The following is a 25,169-nucleotide window of genomic DNA, read 5'->3' as shown; positions in this document are numbered from 1 at the left end:
CAGATACTTATACCCAACCATTGGACTGAAATTGGGGACCCCTGTGGTTGAATTAGTGGAAGGATTGAAGGAGATGAAGGGGAGGATGCCCCCTTAAGTTTCACCTAACCTGTACCCCTGAGCTCCCTCAGACAGTGAACCACCAACCAGGCAGCATACAAGGGCTGGTCTGAGGGCCCAAACACATACACAGCAGAGGACTGCCTGGTCTGGTTTCAGTGGGAGAAGATGCACCTAATCCTCAAGACTTGAGGTCCCAGGGAAGTAAAATGGCTGGTGGGAGGGGGAGCACCCTCTCAGAGGTGAAGGGGAGGAGGAATAGGATGAGGAACTGTGTGTTGGGGGGCAACAGCTGGAATATAAATCAATAATTTTTTAAAAAATAAAAATGTGCTTCCTGAGTTAGCCCCTTGCCCGCTGGAGCACTCTAGTTAGTGGGCTCTGTACCTCACCGAGACAGCACATTGTACCTGACTCCTGCAGAACAGCCAGTCCCACCCCTTGCTGGCTGCCACAGGCAGGCAGAACTGGCCCTGCCTCTTGCCTGAACAAAGTGGGAGAGCTGGCAGCCTGAACAACTTAACTCCCACCCAGGCCCAGATCCAGGGCTTTGGTTTGGCCTACCCCAACATCTACCCCATGTATGCACTCCTTCAGCTTGTGAAGGGAAAAGTCCTGTGGAATTGAAGCTGAAGAATCTCTTTGAACAACATGATAGCTGAGAGGAACCCTGGTGAGGATCCAGTATTGATAATGTAACAGAAGCCAGAGGCCTCAAACCAGACCAATGATTCACTGCAGTGAACATTTCCGAGTAAAGCTGTTTGGACAAAAAAAGGTATACTGTGGGATACACCGTAGTATACTGCAGCTTCCATGTCAAATGTTTTTGTTTTGTTTGCTTTAATTTTTATGTTTTCTTTTCTTTTGGCAGGGAGGTTGCAAGGTTAGGGGGAGAATATGGAGACTCAGAGAGATGGTTGGGATTGGGGTGCACGATGTGAAATCCACTAAAGTGTCTTAAAATGTGTTTCCTCTGAGCTGATTATTTTAAATAAAATCTTTTTGTCTTTCCAAGAAACTATGTCTTAGAATTCTTCTTTTTACCAATCTATTTTCTTCCACTAATCAGTATTTTGTATTAAAGAAACTGAGGCCAGACAGAGAGGTTTTGCATTTATAAACAGTTTAACTGAATGTAACTTGCAGCACACATATATATGTATGCCACCAGATACAGTGCTTGAAAGCAAGGCTTATGCGCTTTGAAATAGTTGGACAAGTTCATTAATCCACTTTCATCACACCGTAGAGTGCAGTAACAAAGAAGAAGCAAGAAAAAAATCCAATCGTCCCTGAAAACAAATGAAAAAGATTTCTGTTAGCCAGGTATCAGAGTAAGTAAATAAAAAAAACTTTCTTAAAAACACAAATATGTCTGTTTCAAGGCAGGCTGCTAAAGCTTTAAATTTCAAGATGTATATATTAATAAATGAAAGTCACCAGGCTCAGCTATCACAGTGGCACACACCAGTATTCCCAACATCTGGGATGCTGGAGCAGGAAGATCAAACTGATTCAAGGCCATCTGAGACTATAGAGTAAGACCCTGTCTCAAAACAAGATAAAGCATCAGTCTCTCTTGCTACACAATCAGAATGAGCAGTGAGACCAGAAGTGGTCACCTATAAACAAACAGGTGAGAGAATCCTTCTGATGGAATTCTGCGAGTCTCTAACCAGAGCCAAAATTAAACAAAAATGATCAGTTTATGTTCTTCATTTAAAAGAAGCTCAAGGCTATCTTCTGATATAAATTTCTTGCATTATATTTCTAAGTTTAGAAATTGTAAGCAACCAGGGCTGTGAAAATGGTTCAGTCAGTAAGCATATACCACACAAAATGAGGAACTGAGTTCAGATCCTCAGCACCCCCCTTAAACTCTGGGTGCTATGTAGTACATCTATAATCCAAGTACTGGGAAAACAGAAATATGTGGACTCTGAAAGTTCATCAGCCAAATGGGATGGCCAATTGGTTAGCTTCAGGTTCATTAGCTGTTTCAAAAAAAATACTGTAAAGATTGAGGAAGACACCTAACATGAATGTCTAACCTATTCACATGCACCCACACACAGACATACACACCGAGATACAAATGTAAGGTATTAGCATTATACATAATAAAATGGAATATATATCCAAAGTACCTATTAGTTTTAAAATCAACTTATGTTATTATAAACATGAAAAAATTCCATTTCTGAGTATTCATGTTAAAAAGAATAACCCACAATCTTATAAAAGAAAAATACTTATTAGCAAAAAATTGACCGTATTACTATGGTTTAAAAATATTTAAAAACATATAACAACAATTACAAACAAACCAAATGCTCCTCAAAAAAGTTATTATCTATATACTTCAGCCTAAGTAATGATAAAATAATATAGTCACCAAAATGATAATATAAAGACTAATACAGCAGTATAGGGAAATCTTTGGTTGATGATTTTGGGGGTCTTTGTTGGAGAGAAGTTCAGAACTGGCCGTGAAATTACTAGCCTCAAACTTGAGATTCTTCTGCCTCACTGTTTCAAGTGCTGATATTATAGGCATGTTCTACAAGATTGGCTATAATCTTTATAGATGGTATTAGATGTAAAGAAATTTATATCTTAACTCCCAAGTGTAGAGAGCTTTATTGAGGTACCATGCCACCTGGCAGGAACTTGACATCTACCAATGTGAAGTTCCTCGTTCAGCCTTTGAGCACGAACTCCTGTGTTAGCTATAATCCCCTCCACCTAGGGTGGAGCGCTCAGACCAAGGTGAAGCCTATTGATCTTCAAGGACCTGCAGTTTCCTGAGAAACACTAGCCACCCGTGGAGCAATTGAACCAGTTCTGATGAGAAGCTTCCAGCCTTTTCCTCTACCTATATATATTGGGAGTTCATTAAACTTTGAGACCTTGAATATCAGGTGTTATCTTGGTCTCTGTCTCTTTTTTGCTGCCTTCTCATACATCCCCAGCTTCCCTTCCAGGTAACCCATTCAATGTAACTGTGGGCAGTTACAGAATGGCGCCTGAACATGTGGCTGCATAAGGGAAGTTCTCCTGAGGTGACCCTGTCATGGTGAAGCTTCGTAGAAAACGGAAAAAGATGGTACCCTGCATGGTGAGCAACTACAGGAGTTAAATACTAGCGCTAGTCTAAAATGTTATCTTTTTAAACTGTTGTTGTAGGTGCAGAAGGACACAGGCTAAGTGGGACAGCGTTGACCCAGCGCTGAACTCGCTTAGGGGTTGACAGTGGAAAATGGGATAGGAACTTTATAGGCCTTTGTCTGCAGCCTTCAAGAGCTGCTTCAGGTGAAAGGAGAAGGGTTTGAAAAACAATGGTTAGAAGGAGTTTTAGATCAGATAGATTCTTGTTGCCCATGGTTCTAAGAGAAAAAAAGAACTTTAGATAAGAGAACCTGGGAAAAAATTGGAAAAGTGCTAAGAGCCACCAAGGCAGATAATACTACCCTCTGCCTCTGGACGCTTATAAAAGATGTTATTGATGAAGAGAACTCGCAGGCATCAAATAGCACACAGGGAGAACTTGAGGAGTATCAAGAAGGAAGCCTGCCAGAGAGGACTTTCTCAGAAAAGGGTCCTCTCAAGCCTAAATTAGAAAGACATAGAGATCCTACTGACGAGCTAACATTAGAGGAAAAAGCTCATTCACACTAAGGAGCTGGGAAATGGGATCAGATGTGGGGAGACAGGAGAGAGGGCCAGAGGGCCAGGAGCATGAATGGAAATCTGTAGGTGGGGGGCTGTGGGACTGGAACATCTCAAGGACATGCCAGAGACCTGGGATGAGAGAGACTTCCAGGAATCAATAGGGGTGATCTTCTCTGAGAGTCACAGCAGTGGGGATATGGAACCTGAAGAGGCTACCTTCTGTAGCCAGGTAGGAACCACAGTGGGTGGATAGGGAAACCAACCCACCCACAAAACCTTCTACCCAAAATTTTTCCAGTCTACAAGAAATACAGGGATGGCGGATGTGCTGAGCAAAATCTAAGGGACTGGCCAACCAACAATCAGCCCAACTAGAGGCCCACCCCATGAACAAGCACCAATCCCTGACACTAATAATTATATTGATAAGCTTGTAGACAGGTGCTTAGCATTATTGTCCTTTAAGAGGATCCAAACAGCAGCTGACTGAAAACAGATGGAGAGACCCACATCTCTGAATGGAGCTTGGGTACTATAATAGAAGAGTTGGGGGAAGGACTGCAGGCTGAAGGGGATAGGAACTCCACAGGAAGACCAACAGAGTCAACTAACCTGGATCCTTGGGGCTCTCAGAGACTGAACCACCAACCAAAGAGCATACACGGGCTGGACCTACGCCTCCCCACACAAATGCAGCAGCTGCACAGCTCAATCTTCATGTGGGTTCCACAACAACTGGAGCAGGGACCTATTGCTAAAGCTATTGCCTGTCTGTGAAATCTATTCTCCTAACTGGGATGCTTTGTCTGGCCTCATGAGGAAAAGTACCCAGCCCTGCAAAGACTTGATGTGCCAGGGTGGAGGAATACCCAGGGTGGGGTCTCCACTCTCTTAGAGGTGAAGGGGAGTTGGGAGTTGGAGGGACTGTATGAAGTGGAGACTGGGAGGTGGCTGTGATCTGAATGTGAAGTAAATTGTGTGTGTGTGTGTGTGTGTACACAAACTGAATGTTCCATATAAGGGCTTCTCATGTGTTTTTCACACTAACTGGGCTTCAGTTTACTCACCTATTTAGTGGGTAATAATGTGACCTATACATTATAACTTAGGCTGTAAGATAAGGAAGCTCAAATATTGGTTCTCAGTCAGTTATTGTGACCTTATATCTACTACATCAATATAGGAATATGTCATTTCTACTAATTTTCTAAAGCTGAAACATCAAAAATGTGATAAAAATATCAGCCATTAAGAACTGTTCAGTTAGGTCTATCTAGTTAGGATTTTGCACACTATGTCACATAAAATATACAAGAAGAGTCTCAAGTCTTATATTACTTAACTGCAACAAAAAATTCACAATACCCATTTAACACTTTCATTATCACTTCCCGCTGTATCATGTAAAGAAAACTATATTTCTCATTGTCACTCATAGTCTAAGGAAATCAAAGCAAAATATTTAATACGCATGTTTAAAACAAAGACTAGTTAAGATTTTAGATAAGTCCTTCAACCTTGACTGAAATTCATTTACCTTTTCTTAGAATATTATGTTCTAAAAAGAAGAATACTATGTTCTATCCTACATCTCTCTGTTCCTTGAGTCTTCTATTGATTTATCATTACATATCTTAAGCCTACTACCAAATGAAAAAATGGATAGAAAAGCACAAGCCACAGAACACATGACTTCTGTTGGTTTGAAAGAAAATAATGAAACACAATTCTATGAAATACTTAATGAAAAAATAAGAAACTACCTTGTATTTACAAATAATACTCAACATCAGCCAAGAGTGAAACCATTCTGGTTTGCTGATAGCAGTAAGCATAAAGAAACATAAAAGAATTTGGCTCTGTCATCTTATTTCAAAGACCATATTAAGTAAATAATCCAAAGGAAGGGGAAACATTGCACAAAGAAGCCTCACGTGCTTGAATCAGTGTCTGCCTGTCTTCCTGTGAGTGTGGAAATCTTAGGCATAAAGTATCTTTTTTCAGCCACAATGCTTAATATTCAAAGATGAAGTTCTATACATCTTGTGATGCCAGAAATAAATTCAAGCACCAAAGATACTTCACCTTTACTGACAACCGTTCATAGATAGCACTGGAAGATACTATCTCTAGAGTAGAAAAGCAATCATTGACTCTTACCCAACTATGAACTGTAAGAGCTACAACAGTGACAGGCCTGCATGATACACTCACTGGTGCACAAGTAGCATAAACATTGTAAGAGTAATCACCCCTCCTTTTCAATTGGATTTAAGGCATACTTCAGGACAGAGAACTAATTAAAACCTAACAATGTTTTAATAAGGCCAAAAGCCTGAAACTAGATAGGTTGTTTATAGACCCTACAGGAAATCCTACTACTATTCTGCAAAGTGAAATGACAATGAAATAACTTCTAATAATATATTGCTATATCCATTGATATTATACAGCCCTTATCAGAGAAGTTTCTTCTTGCAGTAGATGGTAATTAAGACAGAGGCACAGAAATGGACAATTTACAGAGAGTGAGAGACTTTATAATCTTCCGTCTAAATGCAATATCTTTATTACATCACTCCTCTCAAGGCTCATGGATCTATGCAGAAGAGGAGGCAAAATGATTTTAAGAGGCAGAAGTGATGGATAACTTGAAGGAAAAAAATTTTTCAAGAAACATCAGGGCTGATGCACATATGAACTAACAGAGACTGTATAAGCATACACAAGAGCTGCACAAGTTCAAGCCAAAATACTAAAATGGTGAAAGGAATGTGACACAAGGTCTCAACTCCTAACCAAGAAACTGCTTGTAACTGATAGCTGTAAGGAGGGGGAAAAACAGTTTTCTTCAGTGGAGAGAAACTGAGTATATCAACTACACTGTAGGGAATGAACGCCACGTGCTAATAAGGAAGTAGTAGGTAACAAAAACTGGACTCCATTTAAGATAAAGCAGAGCTTCAAAAATCTTTGAAAAAGATAATGTCAAAAATCACACTTAATGATGTAATGTTTCCATGATCTGACTGATAACCACAATTAAATTAAGATAGTTCCCACACCTGTAATTTAGTATTAAAATGGATACAGAAACATGGTAACATGATAGTATCTATCTCATGTCTTCCATGCCTAATGCAATTCAAGAATGATACTCATGAACAGTTTAACAGGTTCTGTCCCCAAGGGAATTCCAATTCTTGGGGAGACATGAGAGGGGGAGTACTTTGAAATGTCATTTTCTATATATGACATGGTTACCATAACTGTGAATTTATAATAACTGTGTTTACATGCACAATACCTATAAAGATCAAACCATCCAAATGTCCAACAGTGAGAGAGAGAGAAAAATATTAAGATGCATATTTTGGAGGAACAGGGACACTCACTTCAGTTGGGAGACTTGTGTGACATGAACGAGCATCAGTGGAACATGCAACTGTACAGTTGGTGATGAAGATACAGAATGGAGAATGGAGAGCAGTGAGAAATGAGGAGATAAGCAATGGGAATGAGTAAGCTGTAAAAGGTGAAAGTACAGAAAGGAAAGACTAATGGATTAAAAGGGTAATAAAGTCAGAGTTAAAAGGCCAGAAAAAATGAAAGCACTGAAACATAGAGTGGGGCACAGGGACTAATGCAGATGATGCATATGACATTACTCAAACCTATTATGTAAAATATGAGTAATGTTAGTGAAGTTAAGGAATGTATTAGAGAATGTCAATTTGCTTTATCAAGAGATTATCCGGGGCTGGAGAGTTAGCATTAAGAGCACCGGTTGCTCTTTCAGAGAACCTATTTTTCATTCCCAGCAGACATACAGCTACTAACAATATATCCGTAACTCCAGTTCCAGATGATCTAACACTATCTGGCCTCCATGGAACTGCACATATGTGGTGTGCAAACACACATGCAGGTGAAATACCTGCACACATAAAATAAATAAAATCTTTAAAGAGAGAGAACCCTATTTATCATTGGAAGTCACTAGTGAGCATACTACGATTAAAAGAGAACCAAAAATGAAAGTGGTAGAGACACCAGTGGGGACGGAGATGTATCAGACAATAGAGCCATTCAAGACTACATCTATTTTAGAGGGAAAAAACCAACAAATCTTGTAATATGGTTCTCAGGAAAAGGCAACTTGATTTAAAGTACTTGTTAATGAAAGAAAAAAAAGCCAGAAGTTATTGTCTTTTGGCTAGTAAATGCCTCTTATCTGGGCTTCGCCGTTTTTTTTTTTTTCTTTGCTTTTTAGTTACCTAAATATGCGAATTTAAGTTTTATCTGAACACACACATAAAAAGCCAGGTATTAATCAACAATAGTCCAAAAATATTGAGTAGCAAATTTCAAAACAAATGATTCATAAGTTGGAAACTGTGAGCCACTCTGAATAGTATGATGAAATCTTGCATTCTTTGTCCTGGTTCTGTCTAGGCTAACCTACATCTTTGCCCACTCTACTATATATACTACCTCCTTTACTTACCATTTAGCAGGTGTCTCAGCTTTCAAAACAACTATCAAAACACAATGTTCCTGTTTGATTAACCCTTGCATAAAAGGCCATATAAAATGTCTACATAATTTACTCCATTTCAACAGGTAGACACTGTATCATTTCACATCATCACAAAAAGAGAAAGAATAGTAAAAAAGATATTTAAGAAGAAAGTGAGGTGTCATAATCACATATTACTGTAAATTGCTTTAAATTTTCTATTTTATTATCAAGTACTGTTAATCTCTTACTGTGCAAGATTTGTAAATAATTACAGATTTGTGTGTATAAGAAAACACAGTGTGCTTCTGTGTGTGTGCATGCGTACATATGTATACATTGTTCAGTATTATATATGGTTTCAGAAAGTCTCTGGGGTCTTAGACAGGTGTCACTTGAATATGAGGAAACTTCTATGTATCTAACTGTACACTACATAAATAAGTAACTCATGGGGTATGATGGAGTGATCCCAATCAAAATATATGAAGAATTTAGACTCCATTTACAAAGATTGGTAATGATCACTCTTACAAGCATCTGCTAAAGAAACCAGACATAAAACGGTTTATTCTGTATGTAAGTACATACCTCTATATTCAAATCCTCCTGTGCAGGGCCTGCCAGGAGAGAGTGATCTCCCAGCAGTGCTTTCATTTCTGAGCACTGGGGTGAGATCTCCACCTTCTCTCTGGAGGGGAACAGCTAGGAGCACACAGGGCATACGATTAGTGGAGCAGCTGGGACAGAGGTCTTCAGGCTGCCATTTGCACCAAGGAGCCAGGCAGCTCCACAGCCTTCAGTACACAGACACTGACAGAAGAGAGTTGGTCTCCCAAGAATACGGATACAGGCTTACAGGCTCACAGGAGGAACAAGCTCCAGTCAGAGACAGCAGGACCAACTAGCACCAGAGATAACCAGATGACAAAAGGCAAGCACAAGAGCCCTACCAACAGAAACCAAGGCTACTTGGCAACATCAGAACCCAGTTCTCCCACCACAGCCAGGCCCAGATAGAGGATTTCAAGAAAGACTTAAAAAACTTCCTTAAGAAATATAGGAGAAGCCGGGCAGTGGTGGAGCACTCCTGTAATCCCAGCACTCTGGGAGGCAGAGGCAGGCGGATTTCTGAGTTCGAGGCCAGCCTGGTCTACAGAGTGAGTTCCATGACAGCCAGGGCTACACAGAGAAACCCTGTCTCAAAAAAACAAATCCAAAAAAAGAAAAAAAAAGAAATATAGGAGAACATCAGTCAACAGGTAAAAGTCCTTAAAGAGGAAACACAAACATCCCTTAAAGAAGTACAGGAGACCATGGGTCAACAGGCAGAAGCCCTTAAAGAGGAAACAAAATTTCCTTAAAGAATTACAGAAAAACACAAAAAATCAAGTCAAGGAAATGAACAAAACCATCCAGGATTTAAAAGTAGAAGTATAAACAATTAAGAGATCACAAAGTGAGACATCTCTGGAGATAGAAAACCTTGGAAAGAATTCAAGAGTCATAGATGCAAGCATCAACAACAGAATACAAGAGATAGAAGAAAGAACCTCAGGTGCTAGAGATACCATAGAAAACATTGATTCAACAGTCAAAGAAAATGAAAAATGCAAAAAGCTTGTAACCTGAAACATCCAGGAACTCCAGGACATAATGAGAAGACCAAACCTAAGGATAATAGGTATGGAGGAATTGAGGGATGATTTCCAACTTAAAGAGCCAGTAAGTATCTTCAACAATATAGAAGAAAACTTCCCTAACCTAGAGAAAGAGATACCCATGAACATACAAAAAGCCTTCAGAACTCCAAACACACTGGACCAGAACAGAAACTCCTCCTGGCACATAATAATCAAATACAAAATGCACTAAACAAAGATAGAATACTAAAAGCAGTAAGGGCAAGTAACTTATAAAGGCCAACCTACCAGAATTACACCAGACTTCTCACCAGAGACAATGAAAGCTAGAAGATCCTGGGCAGATGTCATACAGACCGTAAGAGAACACAAATGCCAGCCCAGGATACTATATCCAGCAAAACTCTCAATTACCATAGATGGAGAAACCAAGATATTCCATGATAAAACCAAATTTATATTATATCTGTCCACAATCCAGCTCTACAAAGGATAATAGATGGAAAACACCAAAACAAGGAGGGAAACTACACTCTAGAAAAAGCAAGAAAGTAATCTTCCAACAAACCCAAAAGAAGATACCCACACAAACATAAAAATTACATCAAAAATTACAGGAAGCAACAATCACTATTCCTTAATATCTCTTAACAACAATGACTCAATTCCCCAATAAAAAGACATAGACTAGCAGAAATATTTTTCATGTAAATCTTCAATTTTATCAGAAAATATTTGTAATTCCTCCTTCAATCAATTTAGTAATTTTTTATGTCTACCATTTTATCTGCATTATTTTTCACGATAATCTTCAATTTTAACATGTTTTTCTATATATTTCTTCTATTTTATCAGAAATGATTTCCATATAAACCTCTGATTTTATCACAAAATGTTCTTAATTCCACCTTCAATTAATTAGAAAGGTTTTTTATATCTACCATTTTATCTGTATAATTTTCCATGAAATAGTCAATTTAAGTTGTTTGTTTATATATTTCTTGAATTTTATCAGAAATATTTTCCATGTAAATCTTCAATTTTACCTGAAAATGCTTATAATTCCACTTTCAATCAACTTAGAATTATTTTTATGCCTACCATTTTATCTGTATAATTTCCATAATAATCTTCAATTTTAACATGTTTTTCTATGTATTTATTCCATTTTATCAGAAATATTTTCCATGTAAATCTGCAACTTTATCAGAAAACGTTTATAATTCCACTTTCAGTGGCATTAGGAATATTTTTATGCCTACCATTATTATATCTATATAAAATTTTCCATGATAATCTTCAAATAAAAAAAGTCAGGGTAGTGGTTGTACTTGTAAAACCCAACTGCAGTTTCAGAGCTGATGATCTTTGTGGGTGCTAATTACAAAGATGCTTTGTTTCAGTTTATGGTAACACATCATATTGTACACTTATGTTTCATATGCATAATGTTTTTTCTTGTACTTCTGGAAATTAAAGCATGTTCAGAGTTGATCTTGAACATGTTAGTCAAGTGCTCTGCCACTGAGCTACACTCCTTAGCCCTATTTGCATAGTTCAGATAAAAGTAAAAGAAAACACCATGTAGAATTGAGTTAAGCTATAATGATGAAAAATGTTCTGGTCTTCCATTGTAACTAAAAATGCTGGTAGCTAAGTGATGATAGGTACCCTGCAGAATCTTTACTAAGGAGATGATTCCAGCAGTATATCAAAAGTAATCCAATTTTAGGTATACTTTTTAAAAAATAAATCTATAAAGATGCCTAGTTTCTCATGTAAGGTTTACTTTTTCTGAAGGATTGTGTGTGTGTGTGTGTACCTCTGTGTGTAATTACACAACGGTGTGTGTTGTGATGGAGTGAATAAGAATAACTCCATAGGTACTATAGGATATTTTATCAGATTGTGAACCCCAGAGACTGTGTTATTTACTGAAAAACCTTGTTTTTAGTTGTGGTGTGGCCCAGCCCTAAGCCCACACCTTTAATCCCTCTGACTAGAACATAGGCATGCCCTTTAATCCCAAACAATGAAGATACAAAAGTTAGTTTGTAGAAGGAAACACTCATATTTGAATATGATGTCTAACTGAGTGCCAGGCAAAATAATGAATCCGAGAAAGATTCGACAGAATAGGCTATGCCCAACTCTTATGAGAATAGACAGAAAAGCGAAGCTACTTAAGGGGCAGTGTACAGAAAGTAAGGAGGCAGTTTTACTGGAACAGTTGTACAGAGACAGGGGAGAGAGAGAGGGGGGAGAGAGAGAGAGAGAGAGAGAGAGAGAGAGAGAGAGAGAGAGAGAGAGAGAGAGAGAGAGAGAGAACAAGCTAAGACATAGGGTGAAGTCAGAGAATGAGAAGTAGACAGAAGATTAGAACACATTGCAATAGTATGAGGCCAAGCAGAACAATTAGGGCAAAGCCCAGAGAAGCCAGTTTGAATCTGTCAGGTTGGAGATGAGTTTGAGCCAGAACAGCTGAGCTGAATCAGCCATCCAGGGAACAGAACGAACTAGGAAGTGGTGAGCTTATTCAACACTAAGTCTTAGAGGCTGAAAGCATTCTGTGCATAGAAAAAATGTACAGAAGCTTCCAGGACTAGACCTAGGTTAGCATAGTGAGGCAATAAGCCTTGGAAACAACAGCTTCCACTGGAGAATAAGAGTTACATTTACAAATAGGTGAATCTATTTAAATGCTTAGTCAACTGGGTGCCAAGTCCCCTGGTAGGGTTGGAATGACATGGGTCCTGCCACTGGATCAGAGACAGCAAGCATGGACCTCCATGAGTGCCAATGCCTGCTGTGGATGTAATGGTTGTTTGTATAATAATGTACAAATTTTCACATTCCTCCTTCAAGGAATGTCCTCCCTGTTAATATTAATGATTCCATGATAATTAGAAACAGCAAAAGTACAGGAGTTGAGAATGTGTCTATGTCTTTAGCAAAATGGTAAATGCTGGGACCTTTAGGACAGCCATTAGGGCTGTAGAAAAGAACTCTAAAAACATGAGTTTGAAAATATATTTCTTTTTTATTTTAATTTATTTTATATATGTGAGTATACTGTCACTGTCTTCAGCCACACCAGAAGAGGGCATCAGATCCCATTACAATAGGCTGTGAGCCACCATGTGGTTTCTGGGAATTGAACTCAGGACCGCTAGAAGAAGAGTTAGTGCTCTTAACCATGGAGCCATCTTTCCAGCCTCCAAAATATATAACTTCTCAACCATGTAAAATATAAGGATGAAATATGAATTGTATAAGGAGCTTCATAGATCTAAAGGAACAGAGGCAGCTGTATTATGTGTCAAATTGTCAGAAGGAGATTTAGGGAGTATTGATCACAGAAAAATCCCACCCAGCTAAGTTTTTTGTTTATGCTAACAGAGGCAGGCAGATTCCTGAATTCAGGGTTGGCCTAGGACAGACCAAGGTTAGGCCCAGGCATGGTATAAACAGTAATTTCAGCTTATTGTCTATGCTTAACACGGGCAGGCAGATCTCTGAATTGTTTTGCAATGTTAAAAATATATGTTTTCTGTCTCCTAAGAATCAAGGGGCTGGAAGTCATGGGCTGCTGATTCATGAGATAATCAAAAGAGAACCTGGGATAATGACTGAATTGATATGTAAAATGTAAAACTAGGCAAGAGATGAGCGATCCAGAGAAGTTTTAGAATAAGATGAGAGAACTGCTTGGAGAATTGTCTTAAACAGAGCAATCTGGAAAGTTGTCTTGAGCAGAAGATAGGCTGCCAGCTTATGACCCATGATTTGACTTCGAGTTATTTGTTTAGCCACTCTCAAACACCCTTTCTCTCAGAAATTCTCTCCAAACTGAGACTTGTTCTTGGCAGATGAGATGGAACTCTTTGAAAGGATTCAAGGATTACGTGGTATGTCCTTCCCACAGCAAGCTGTGCGCATGCACTTGTGTGTGTGTGTGTGTGTGTGTGTGTGTGTGTGTGTATGGTGTATGTGCTTGTGGATCACTTCTCCTGCACCATCCATCCACCCATCCATGCCACCATGCTCCCTGCCATGACTAAAGACTAATGAATTAAGATCTGTACTCAGGCCTTCATGACTGTACAGCAAACACTTTTAGACACTGACTTACTTTCCCAGCTCCCATTTTTTTTACTTTATATATTTGCTGAACCTAAATGCTAACTCTGAGAAAATAAAGTTCTCCAATCTGCCTTATACAAATGATATGATCTGAGCTACAAAAACTCAAACTTAGTAGTGAATCAAGCTAAAATATTAACTCTTTTGTATTCAGAAGGTCTAATGCCTCTGCAACTTCATTATATCTTCAACTAAGCTATTTAAAAAAAACATTTCATTTTTTCACCTGATTCAAACACTAAGCAAGAAAAACATTTCTACTACATTTAACCAAAATATTAACGATCATTTTACTAATCTTTATAAATATAGATATCTTTACCTTAACTTATAATTGTATATGACCAAATAATTGCTTTAATTTTAATAATTCAAAAGTTATATAAATCTCTTAAATTTTATACCTGGAGACAATTCAAAGTTGGTTACATTTAACCCACTTTGTCATTTGGAATACATCCTGCTGATTAAAAGGTTCCACAGGAAAAATATTGCAACTCAGTACATAAGGTACATCCAGTTCCCCAGGCTTCACAATCTTTGATGCCAAAAACATATGAATGAGCATGGTGACTGTTTTCCCTATTCCTTCCTCTAATAGTTAGTTGACATTTATTAGATTTCATCTGTCTCTAAGACACTTTAGAGAATCTAAAATATACTACATAATTCTGATGCCACTTACCAGTGAAAAGGAAGAAAGCTAGCACTAGGATAAATGCATATCCAAAGTACATAAAGGCACTTCCAATGGTAGAGACTTGAAGTTTGGTAAAATAGTAATGAAGTGCATATATAAAAATATAAACAGATGTAAAACTGCTGGTCAAAAAGGCTCTCCACCACCAACCGCAATCCTGTTAAAACAGAAAAACATACTATTTAGGTGATACCTTGACAATAAATGGTCTAGCAATTATTGCGATAACACAATATGAACTCTATAACATTATTAATTAAGAATAATAAAATGTGGTAGCTGGAGAGATGGCTCAGTGAGGAAAAGCACAAACTATACTTCTAGAGGACCCAGGTTTAAGAGTTCATAACTCTTACCTAACTCTAGTTCCAGAGAATATGATTCCCTTTTCATAACCCTGAAGATACTGTACGCACATGGTGCACAGACAAACATGCAGTCAAAATACTCATACATATAAACAATAAAATAAAATTTTCTAAAAAAAATAAAAGTTAAAGTTTCATAAGAAATTTAATTAAACATACACTCATATCCTGTTTGAGATGTTTTAGCTTCTATAAACTGTTTCCAGAGATATGGCATGTGTAGTCTTAAGAATGGCGTTATAATTCAAGAATACTATTTTAAGACTGCCTGAGCCCTGGAAGGCATTCAGCTCAGCTTCCTTTACTGATGTGAGTTATGCTGAGGCCAGTTTGGAGTTTCTACAGTAACCACCATATACTGCAAAAGCTAAGTCTATACAAGCAAAGTTGAGAGCAGTACTGATCTGTTGTAATAAACAAAATATTCAGGAGGAAATATGGCATGTCATTGTGCCCATTAAGGAGAACTATAGCAGTGGCTTTCACACTAGGGACTGTAATCTGGCCAAACAGAATGTTGACTAAGGTTACTATATCAGATATGCATTTCCTCCTGTCCAGAGTGTCTCAAATCCAACAGAAAGTAATTGGTTACCACAGTAACAGACTTGCCACTATTGTACCAATGGACAAGTGTTCTACCTGGCTGTTTGGTATTATAACAAGAAGTATCCATAGCTGAGTAAAACTGTTAATGACAAAAGCAAACACTTTAGCCACTGATGTACTTTCCCAGTCCCCATTTTTTACTTTATGTATTTGCTGAACCTAAATGCTAACTCTGAAAAAATAGTTTTCCAATCTGCCTTATAAAAATATGATCAGAGCTATGAAATCTCAAACTTAGTAGTTTATCCTCCAGCAGTCTATGGGTCCTCTTTCAGTACTACAGGAACCAGACAACAAAGAAGGGGGTTCCAGGTCAGTACCAGTTTGATTTATTTATGTCTGATGACTAAATGATATGTTTTTTTTTTCAGTAAGAGGATCCCACTATCTAGTATTAGTTGGCAACCAAATGTAGTAGTAAGATTTTATATTGTTTAGCCCTAGATGGAACAAGTATATAAGTACCTCTGAATCTTAGGACACATAGGGAATAGGGAGTAGAAAAAATAACCATCAGAGGAAGGGGTAGAGTATTATAGAATACTTTCTACTGTGCATAACATGGTCATTGCACTAGTGAACTCACAGAAACTATAATTATCAGCACCAGACATGTACAACACTAGAACTATTTATTAGCATTCTATCTGAGAAAGGAAGGAATCAAAAGGCCCCACCCTTGCCAAGTATATAAATGCACCAAGTATATAAAAAGATTACTAGGAAAAGGAAAGGTATTTTCCTCAGTTCTACAGCCACTGGTGATTTACCCATGTTCCTATAAATAACCCCTCACCCATGCTCCTGTAAGAAATCCTCTCTAAACCCTATGTGTTACCAAAAAGGAAAAGAAGTGGAAAAAAGTGAAAGGTAACTAGTTGGGAAGAGGAAGGATTTCAGGAGTGGTGGGGTATATAAAAGGATTATGGCATAAATCTAACTAAATACACTATATAGATAAGGGGAAAGCTCATGAGTGGGCAGTCATATTGGTGAGACTTTATAGGTATAGCTTGTGATCTTACTAGGAGAAAAAATCCCATAGCAATCTCTGATCCTCTGGCTCTTAGAATCTTTCCATCCCCTCTTCCATATTGGTTCCCTGAGCTTTGGTATAGAAGTGTTTTAAATATGTAACTATTAGGTCTGGGCTCCTCAATTCTGCGTTTTGATTGGTGTGTTTTGCTATAGTGGTCTCCATATATTGCAAAGAGAAGTTTCACAGACATGTAAAAGTGGATGGGGAAGGGAGCCCATGAGATCACAAAAGCAACTAAGGCATAGAAAGAATTGGGCAAATAGTCTTCCCTAGGGAAGACAAACTAATTTGTTATTTCATACCAAATGGTTAGCCCTGAAAACATATATAACAAATAACATAACAAAGTAAGCAAGTTGTATTTAGGAAAATGTGCGTGCGTGTGTGTGTGTGTGTGTGTGTGTGTGTGTGTGTGTGTGTGTGTATCTGTGTATACATATATATACACACAAAAACAATATAAAAGAAACCACACATTTAAAAAAGAACAAGGAGGGAAGGGTATATGGAAAGATATGTAGTTTAGAGAAGGAAGAAATGTAATTATAATGTAAAAAATTAAAGATGTAAGAAAACATCATAATAAAACCCGTTATTAGAAAAAGTTCTGTGTCTGGTTATGGCTTAGGTCAGATACAAGAAAAAGTAATATACAGAGCAAAGGACTGCCTGGTCTGGCCTCAGTGAGAGAAGACACACCTAACCTGTGAGAGACTTGACGCCCCAAGGAATGGGGAGGTCTGGTGGGGTTGGAGGGTATGTGGAGACATCCTCTTGAAAACAGGGGTGGGTTGGAGAGAGAAGAAATGGGATGAGGAAGTCAGAGGGCAAACTAGGAGGGGAGATAATGACTGGACTGTAAAAAAAAGATTAAAGAATAATAATAAACTATTTAGAATTTTTTTTTTAAATTTAAGATGGACCTTATAGCTAATGGAGTAATTTTTCATTGGCTAACTTCAGGATCCATGAGGCCCATGATTGAGGTTAATATGCATCCTGGTCTTGCCATGTCATTTGAACTGGGTCTTTTTTCCCTTGCTCACAATGATGTGTGTTTTTTCTCTATAATAAACTCTAGCCACATGTATACTGATATTTGGTACCATGAGTTCTTTTGGCTAATAACTAATGTTTAAGATGCCACAAATATTTTCTAAGAATAAAAATATCCCCACAATATGCTTGTTCTTTTACACTCCTTAGTAATTGTTACACGTTCCCTTTATGATAAAAATGTACCAGAGGATATACCATTAACTAACTAGCTAAGTACAATACATATCAATACATATGCAAACACACACACACACACACACACACACACACTCACACACTCACACACTCACCAAATAAGTAAAATAAATCATTTTTTAAAGGGAGACTGATAAAAACCAACAATGCTCTACTGTACTATACTACCAGTCATTCAAGTTGCATCGGGCTGTAAAACACATGAGAATGAAGTAAAGAAGAAGTGTTACATAAGTGAAGAGGGGAAAGGGACCTGTAAAGCAACAAACTCAATCCCACAAAATACAATCCTAACTGAAACTGCAAAGGAACCTTTAATGATTTTTAAAAACCACTACAGTGGGTCTTTTACATGTCTAAACTCAAATCAGTCACCCACCGCCATACTTTTATACTCAAGTCAGCACGCCCACAGTCATATTTTTCAATGTTAACTGAATAACAAGCAGAAATTATCATAACCACTCAAAGAGAAATCACTTTCTTTTTCAATCTTGCATCAAAGTGGCACTCAGTAGCTACATCGAAGTCAAAATATATCATTAGGAAAACATAATATAAAACTTTTTCTAGGTAATAAAAACCATGAAGTTAATATATATTTCAATACCCTTCTGAGTACACACTCTAATTCCAATGATGTAAGTTTAGAATACTTAAGTAATATTAATATTTATGTCTTTACCTCAGCACACAGCCGAAAATAACATAGCAGAACTGTAACTTCTGAACAGGAAATCATAAAAATTAAGAAGAGTAAGAGAAAGAAGGCAAACAGGTAGTACATATGAGGAGACCTAAAAGCAAGCACAAAATTTAAAATTTTCAATATTATATAGTTCAAATCTACCAAATCTATCCAAAAGACTACCAAAGAATTCTCTAATATTCACCCCACACACCAACATACTTTCTCTTTCTGAGACAGAGTCTCTCTATATAACTCTGGATTTCCTGAAACTAGAACTCACTATGTAGACCAGGCTGTCCTCAAACAGAGAACTGCTGTCTCTGCCTCCCAAGTGCTGGAATTAAAGGCCTGTGCCAACACAGCTGGCCAGCCTTTAAACGCTATTCCAAACCTCCATCCAACCATAAGTACTGAAAGCAATGTCCTACTAACATAGTTTCAGATTTGAGCACCATATTTTCTAGATACAAGTAAGTGTACTGGCTGGTTTTTTGTGTCAACTTGACACAGGCTGGAGTTATCACAGAGAAAGGAGCTTTAGTTGGGTAAGTGCCTCCATGAGATCCAGCTGTGGGGCATTTTCTCAATTAGTGATCAAGTGGGGAGGGCCCCTTGTGGGTGGTACCACCTCTGGGCTGGTAGTCTTGGGTTCTATAAGAGAGCAGGCTGAGCAAGCCAGGGGAAGCAAGCCAGTAAGAAACATCCCTCCATGGCCTCTGTATCAGCTCTTGCTTCCTGACCTGCTTGAATTCCAGTCCTGACTTCCTTTAGTGATGAACTGCAGTGTGGAAGTGTAAGCTCAATAAACCCTTTCCTCCACAACTTCTTGCTCATGATGTTTGTGCAGGAATAGAAACCCTGACTAAGAGAGTATAGCCATTTATCCATGTTTCTTTCTCTGTTTACATAACTAAGTTCTCACTTGGGATGCATCAATATTTCTACACACATTTAAAAATATACATTCTTTTTTTTAGAAATGAAACATTGTAAATGTGAAAAATATCAATAGATAGATTAGATACCAGAAAATTACAGAATCAAGTATGCCTTTGCCTTTGAAGCTCTAAATTATGTGACACACATAATTCTATCAATTACTCCTTCATACATGTGTCTTTTAAAAATACGTATGTGGGTTGTATTTAGGACAAAGTAAAAGAACTAAGTGACTGCCTTTATTATTATAGCTGAGCTGGTTATATTGGGAAGAATAATGAATTTTTTAAAAAAATCTTCTGAAGCCAAGCATCAATGTTCAAGCCTGTAATCTCAGCTACTCAAAAAGCTAAAGCAGGAAATTCACAAATTCAAGCCCAGTTTATGTAACTTAGTGAGACTATCTCTAAAGTAAAAGTAAAAAGAACATTAGGGCTAAAAGTCCGTGATGGAGCACCTGCTTTGAACACATAAGGCACTAATTCCAGTCCCCAGCACAAATAAATTAATTATGATTAATTTTTAAAGCTATTTGAAAACACAGAGAAAAACATAAATTACTACTCCAATTTAAGTATACATTGAAATATATGTTTGGGCATGAGGATAAGTATCAGGGTTAAGGAGAAATGTGCTATAATTAATAAACATGTACAAGTTATACACACTCCTTTTTCAGTGCAGAAAATACTGATTCTCATTTTGACACTCTTTTGACATATTTATTTTTTGAATTTAAACTTACGGCCTTAGGAATATTAAGCAGGCACTCTTAATGGAACTACATAACCAATCTGATGGTCTCAGATTTTATTGCTTTCCTTTCAAACAAAATTTGTCACGACACTAGTTTAAAAAAATAAATTTTAATGGGCACTACTAAAGCTGATTTTTGAGGCCTTAAAAGACCTGTTTGAACCAGGCCTCACAGCACACACCTTTAATCTCAGGATTTGGGAAGAAAAAGACAAGGAGGATCTGTCTGGGCCAGCCTAGTCCACAGACTCCAGGACAGGTTTGTTTCGAAGACTATGGTACAAAAGTATTATTAAAAAACAACACAGCTACTGCATTTTACTTCCTTTTAAAACCTAACATTTTAAAAAAGATTGTGTGTGTGTGTGTGTGTGTGTGTGTGTGTCAGACCAAAAGAGGCTGTTATATCCACTGGACTTACAGGCAACTAATAGGCTTTTGAACATTAGAACTTACTCTTCATTTTATTTTTGTATACATTTTCCATCTTCTTGATTTTATCTTTGAACATTACATACAAGTTCTGAAATATTATACTATTACCCTATAAATATGCACTATTATTAGGTATTAAACTAAACTTGAGTTTACTGAGATACAATACTCACCAAATACGGTTTAGAATGTAAGAAAGTTGCAGAAAAATACAGCCAAAGGGTAAAAGACTACCAAGTATAATGGTAATCATTGATTTTGTAAAAAAAGCCCTTTGGGGACCCACACCAGGGGTCTGTTGTGTCTGAACTGGAAACGCAAACTGTGTAAAAATAAAAATAAGAGTGAATGAAACAAATTCATAGTCATAATTGCAATACAGTCCAGAATCTTGAATTTGAACGGAGCATGCATGTCTTGGGGGCTAAAACTAGATCATCCAGTGCAATAAAATTACAATGTAAACAGAAGCACAGTACATCATTTACATATATACTTTTTAAGATTTTAATAGTTACATAAAAGCATAAACAGTAACAGGCAAAATAATTTGGGGGTATATTTTCTTTAAAATAACAAATATTATCATTTGAAGTCAGGTGTGGTGGTTTACATACAGGCATATGTCACCAAAGCCCATTTTTGCCAGGGATTGAACCCAGGACTTCCTCATGATAGTCAAGTATTCTTATCAACTTATCTACATCTACAGTCCTGAGTATTTACCTTTCCAAATACATTTCAAAGGACTTATTTGACAAGATTTACTTGTAACTATACTAATGTTAAATAGGCATATTTAAAACTTCTCTCCAATTTTACCTAAGAATGTATCTTTTAGATAAATTTATCAATGAATTTGTCAACAGTGGTCAATATTTTCAGTCTCCTGCTTCCTATAGAACTCCATCTCCCTTTGCATCATTTTCTAAACTTTCCACTTGCAATCTCTGTAATGTGGCCTGAGTTGGTCATTTTTAGGGATCCTGTTCCCTTTTTCCGCTTTATGAAGAATTAAGCTAACTTCACATCAGTAACTGAACATCCCATTTATGACTGTTTCTCCCACTATACAAACATCTATTTCCTAAGGTACTTGACGTCAGCTTTCCTATAATATGCCCTTTTAATTTTGTCCATCAGAGATAAAAAGAAATGTAAATAACCTACAATGTGGGAAATATATTAAAGAGTATTCTGAAACTTTACCTCTTCCTTTTTCCCGAAGTACACGCCCAAAAACGTCAGTGGTGTTGAAACTCCAAAGCACAATGCAAAGAGATTTGCCAGTGTACGAAAGGAGATAGCAGCTGATGAACCTTCCATCCAAAGAATTAGATTCATAATAAAGATATCAGCAAAGACAATTCTGAGGAAGAGGATAGAGAATATCCTTATACAGCATACTTCCAGGAAAATGTCATAAACATTTAATGCAAATGTTCTTTTGGTGGGATTATTTAATTACAAGAAACATTACATCACAATATACAAATCAGTCCTTGGTCTAGGCTTAAACATGCTATCATGTAATAGTAATTTGTTATAGAATACGATTTATAAATCTTCTCATCTTTGCATCTTCAAAATCTAGCAGAAATTAAATAAGGTATAGATTGATATACTAATAGACTATAATAAACCCAATGAATAAACAATGTATATAGAAAGCATATATTTGGAACCTAGACTGAAATAGGCTATATAATATACTCAAAGCCAACAGATTAACTACTAAGTGTATTAGCTACATCACCAGGCAATACTCATTGTATCTCTACTTGCTCCAAATAAATTAGTATACTGATAAAATTCAGTGTCAGTGTGGGAATGGGTAGATTGTTTTAGAATACCTAAAATACCAGGTTGAAAAATGTAGATAAAGACTAACTTATGGAAGTCTCAGAATATTAAGGAAAATAGACTTTATCCCATCAAAAATCAAGGATGAATTAAAGGTTATTCACAGTTTGGAGCCTCTCCTACTTTCAAGAGTTCTTTCTCACTTTTATTTTATCTAAGTTTGACCTGCTCAAAAATAAAAAAAAATAATAATGGAAGATATTTAAAACTCCAATTTGTTAAAAATTAAGTGTGATTTCTTAGGAAGATTAATATATAGCAGTGTGTGTGTGTGTGTGTGTGTGTGTGTTGGGGGAGTCAACCTATGGGAAAAGGTGGCAAAAGAAAGAAGACAAAAATAGAGTCTATCTAATGTGGTAGTTAAAACATAAAGGAATTGTCATAAAAGATAGAAAGATCTAACTAACAAGAGTCTAACTAAAGATAGAATGTTAAACTCATGCATTGAATCTGCTTCTTTTCAAAACCCCGATAACATTGCATTATACTAAAAGGGATTATAAAAGGTCATAACTGCAAAAGTTCGGATGATATAGAATTGAAAACTCTGGAATAAATTTTAGCTCTAGCAAATAGTAACTAAGTCATTATATCTGAGAAACCTGCCTTCCAACCTCACAGCAAGGGAAGCTTAGAGGCAAGTGAATTTATATTGAGAGTTCCAAAAAGGCCAAATAATGTTCAGAGGCCAAGTCCTTCTCTAAGAATGCATAAAGAGACTTATGAAAGTTAGCTTAAGAAGGTAAGAAACCTACAAATTCCCTTCCCCACTAGCCACAGACCAATAACATCCTTTTCCCACCTCAGCAGAAGACTGAAGGGTCTACTCCCTTGAGAATGAGCCTTCAAACTTAGGAGAATGATTATAAAAATCTATCACATGCAACCTTGGAGCAATTAGCAGAGATATTACAACCATAAAACAAGAAGCAAAAATTTTAAGGACTTCTGGGGTAATAAAAGAGCTCTTGGGAGTTAAAAATATGACAGGAGGAATTAAAACCTCAATAAAATGGTTGAGAGGAGAGAGAGAGAGAGAGAGAGAGAGAGAGAGAGAGAGAGAGAGAGAGAGAGAGAGAGAGAGAGATCTGATAAAATGTCTTAAAAAGCAGCAAAACAGAACAGCAAAACTGGTGATAAGAGGCAGAAACAAGAATGAGAAACCGGATGAGTGACACAGACACCAGCTAAGTATTATGGGAGAGGGGAGAGTTCTGTATTAGTATCTTTTTTAAAAATACTAAGAACTTTCAAAACCGGACAACTGAGAAGAGGCAGCACTATGGATTAGTGAGATGGTTCAGTAGGAAAAGACACTTGCCATGAAACTATCATGATTTGAGTCCAACCTCCCAAGCCCACATAAGAGGAGAGTAACAATCCTCAAAGTTGCCTTGTGACCTCTACACATTTCCTGTGGCACATGTCACACACACACACACACCCCACCACCACAACATATACACATTATACACACAACAATTACCATTGTTTTTTTTTATAGAGAAATAGTCTGGATTTTAATGTCTGATAGCTTTTTAGGAGCAAGTTTCCCCCACTCAACTCCTCTATTAAAATACTCCTCTATAAAATATTAAAATATGAGGTACAAAGACAAGTTCTAATGTCAAAGACAGCATCAACATGTCAGAATTATGTGTCTGTCTCAGTCAGTCAGGTAATCAGTGCACCTAGCTGCAAATCTGAATAGTGTCTTTTTGAAGAAAACCATAGACATTTCTGCTTCTAGGCATCATCTTGACCAAGTTCATAACAGACTTTTGTTCATGTGTTTGAGATGGTTTTCTCTTTGTAGCCTTGGCTATCCTGGAACTGTCTTTAGACCAGGCTGGCCTCCAATTCACAGAGGTCTATCTACTATTGCCTCCTGAGTGCTAGGATTAAAGTCATGCCCATCACACCAGGCTCCTAACAGGCTCTTTCTATGGACTTTGTTTGTAATGAATGACAACCTTTGAAAATACCTCTATAATAAGGCACCTATCCCAGAACTCTCCCCAAAATCACATCTACCATGAGAGAAAGGCAAAGTAGCCACTCATGAGACACACCAGGTTCAACACTGATTCTACTTTTCAAGAATGACTCTTCCATTGTTAATTCTTTCAAGGCACATTACAAAACTAGAGTTCTAAAGGTGCTTTCATATTCCCTGTCACTTTTCAATGCCTTAGGCATGGGCTGGATAAGTTCTCTTCTTCAATTATAAGTCATTTGGTCACTTCTAAACTAATTTCCACTCTTTGTGTTTTCATTTTACTATTTATACTTCACTGTCCCCTTTTGTATATTTGATCTTTCCTGGTAATGCCCTTTTCAGTAGGTGTATCTAGTCTACTCTTTAAAAAATTCTTCTGTAAATAAAACTTCAAATTCCTTCAAACAATAACAAAACCTCTGCCTTGTGTCTTTAAAACATTTTGTACCTTATAAGGAAGCTTGGTTTTTGATGAT

At 37.2% G+C, this 25,169-nt stretch overlaps 1 protein-coding gene across 1 annotated transcript in view; it reads right to left on the bottom strand.

Annotated features, from left to right (window-relative positions):
• Positions 1-1,287: 1,287 nt before the first annotated feature.
• Positions 1,288-25,169, bottom strand: part of LOC127674700 (transmembrane 9 superfamily member 2-like) — a 79,159-nt gene continuing 55,277 nt past the window's right edge. Inside the window, exons 14-18 of the mRNA XM_052170351.1 lie at positions 22,041-22,200; positions 21,005-21,153; positions 18,696-18,807; positions 14,726-14,897; positions 1,288-1,355 (exon numbers count right to left, since the gene is read on the bottom strand). Coding sequence (XP_052026311.1) covers positions 1,288-1,355; positions 14,726-14,897; positions 18,696-18,807; positions 21,005-21,153; positions 22,041-22,200 — 661 coding nt within the window. The remainder of the gene's footprint in view (positions 1,356-14,725; positions 14,898-18,695; positions 18,808-21,004; positions 21,154-22,040; positions 22,201-25,169) is intronic.

This window comes from Apodemus sylvaticus, chromosome X (genome assembly GCF_947179515.1).
Source record: "Apodemus sylvaticus chromosome X, mApoSyl1.1, whole genome shotgun sequence".
Taxonomy (NCBI): domain Eukaryota; kingdom Metazoa; phylum Chordata; class Mammalia; order Rodentia; family Muridae; genus Apodemus; species Apodemus sylvaticus.
The sequence above is the reverse complement of the archived record's forward strand: the minus strand, read 5'-3'. Positions and strand labels throughout refer to the sequence as shown.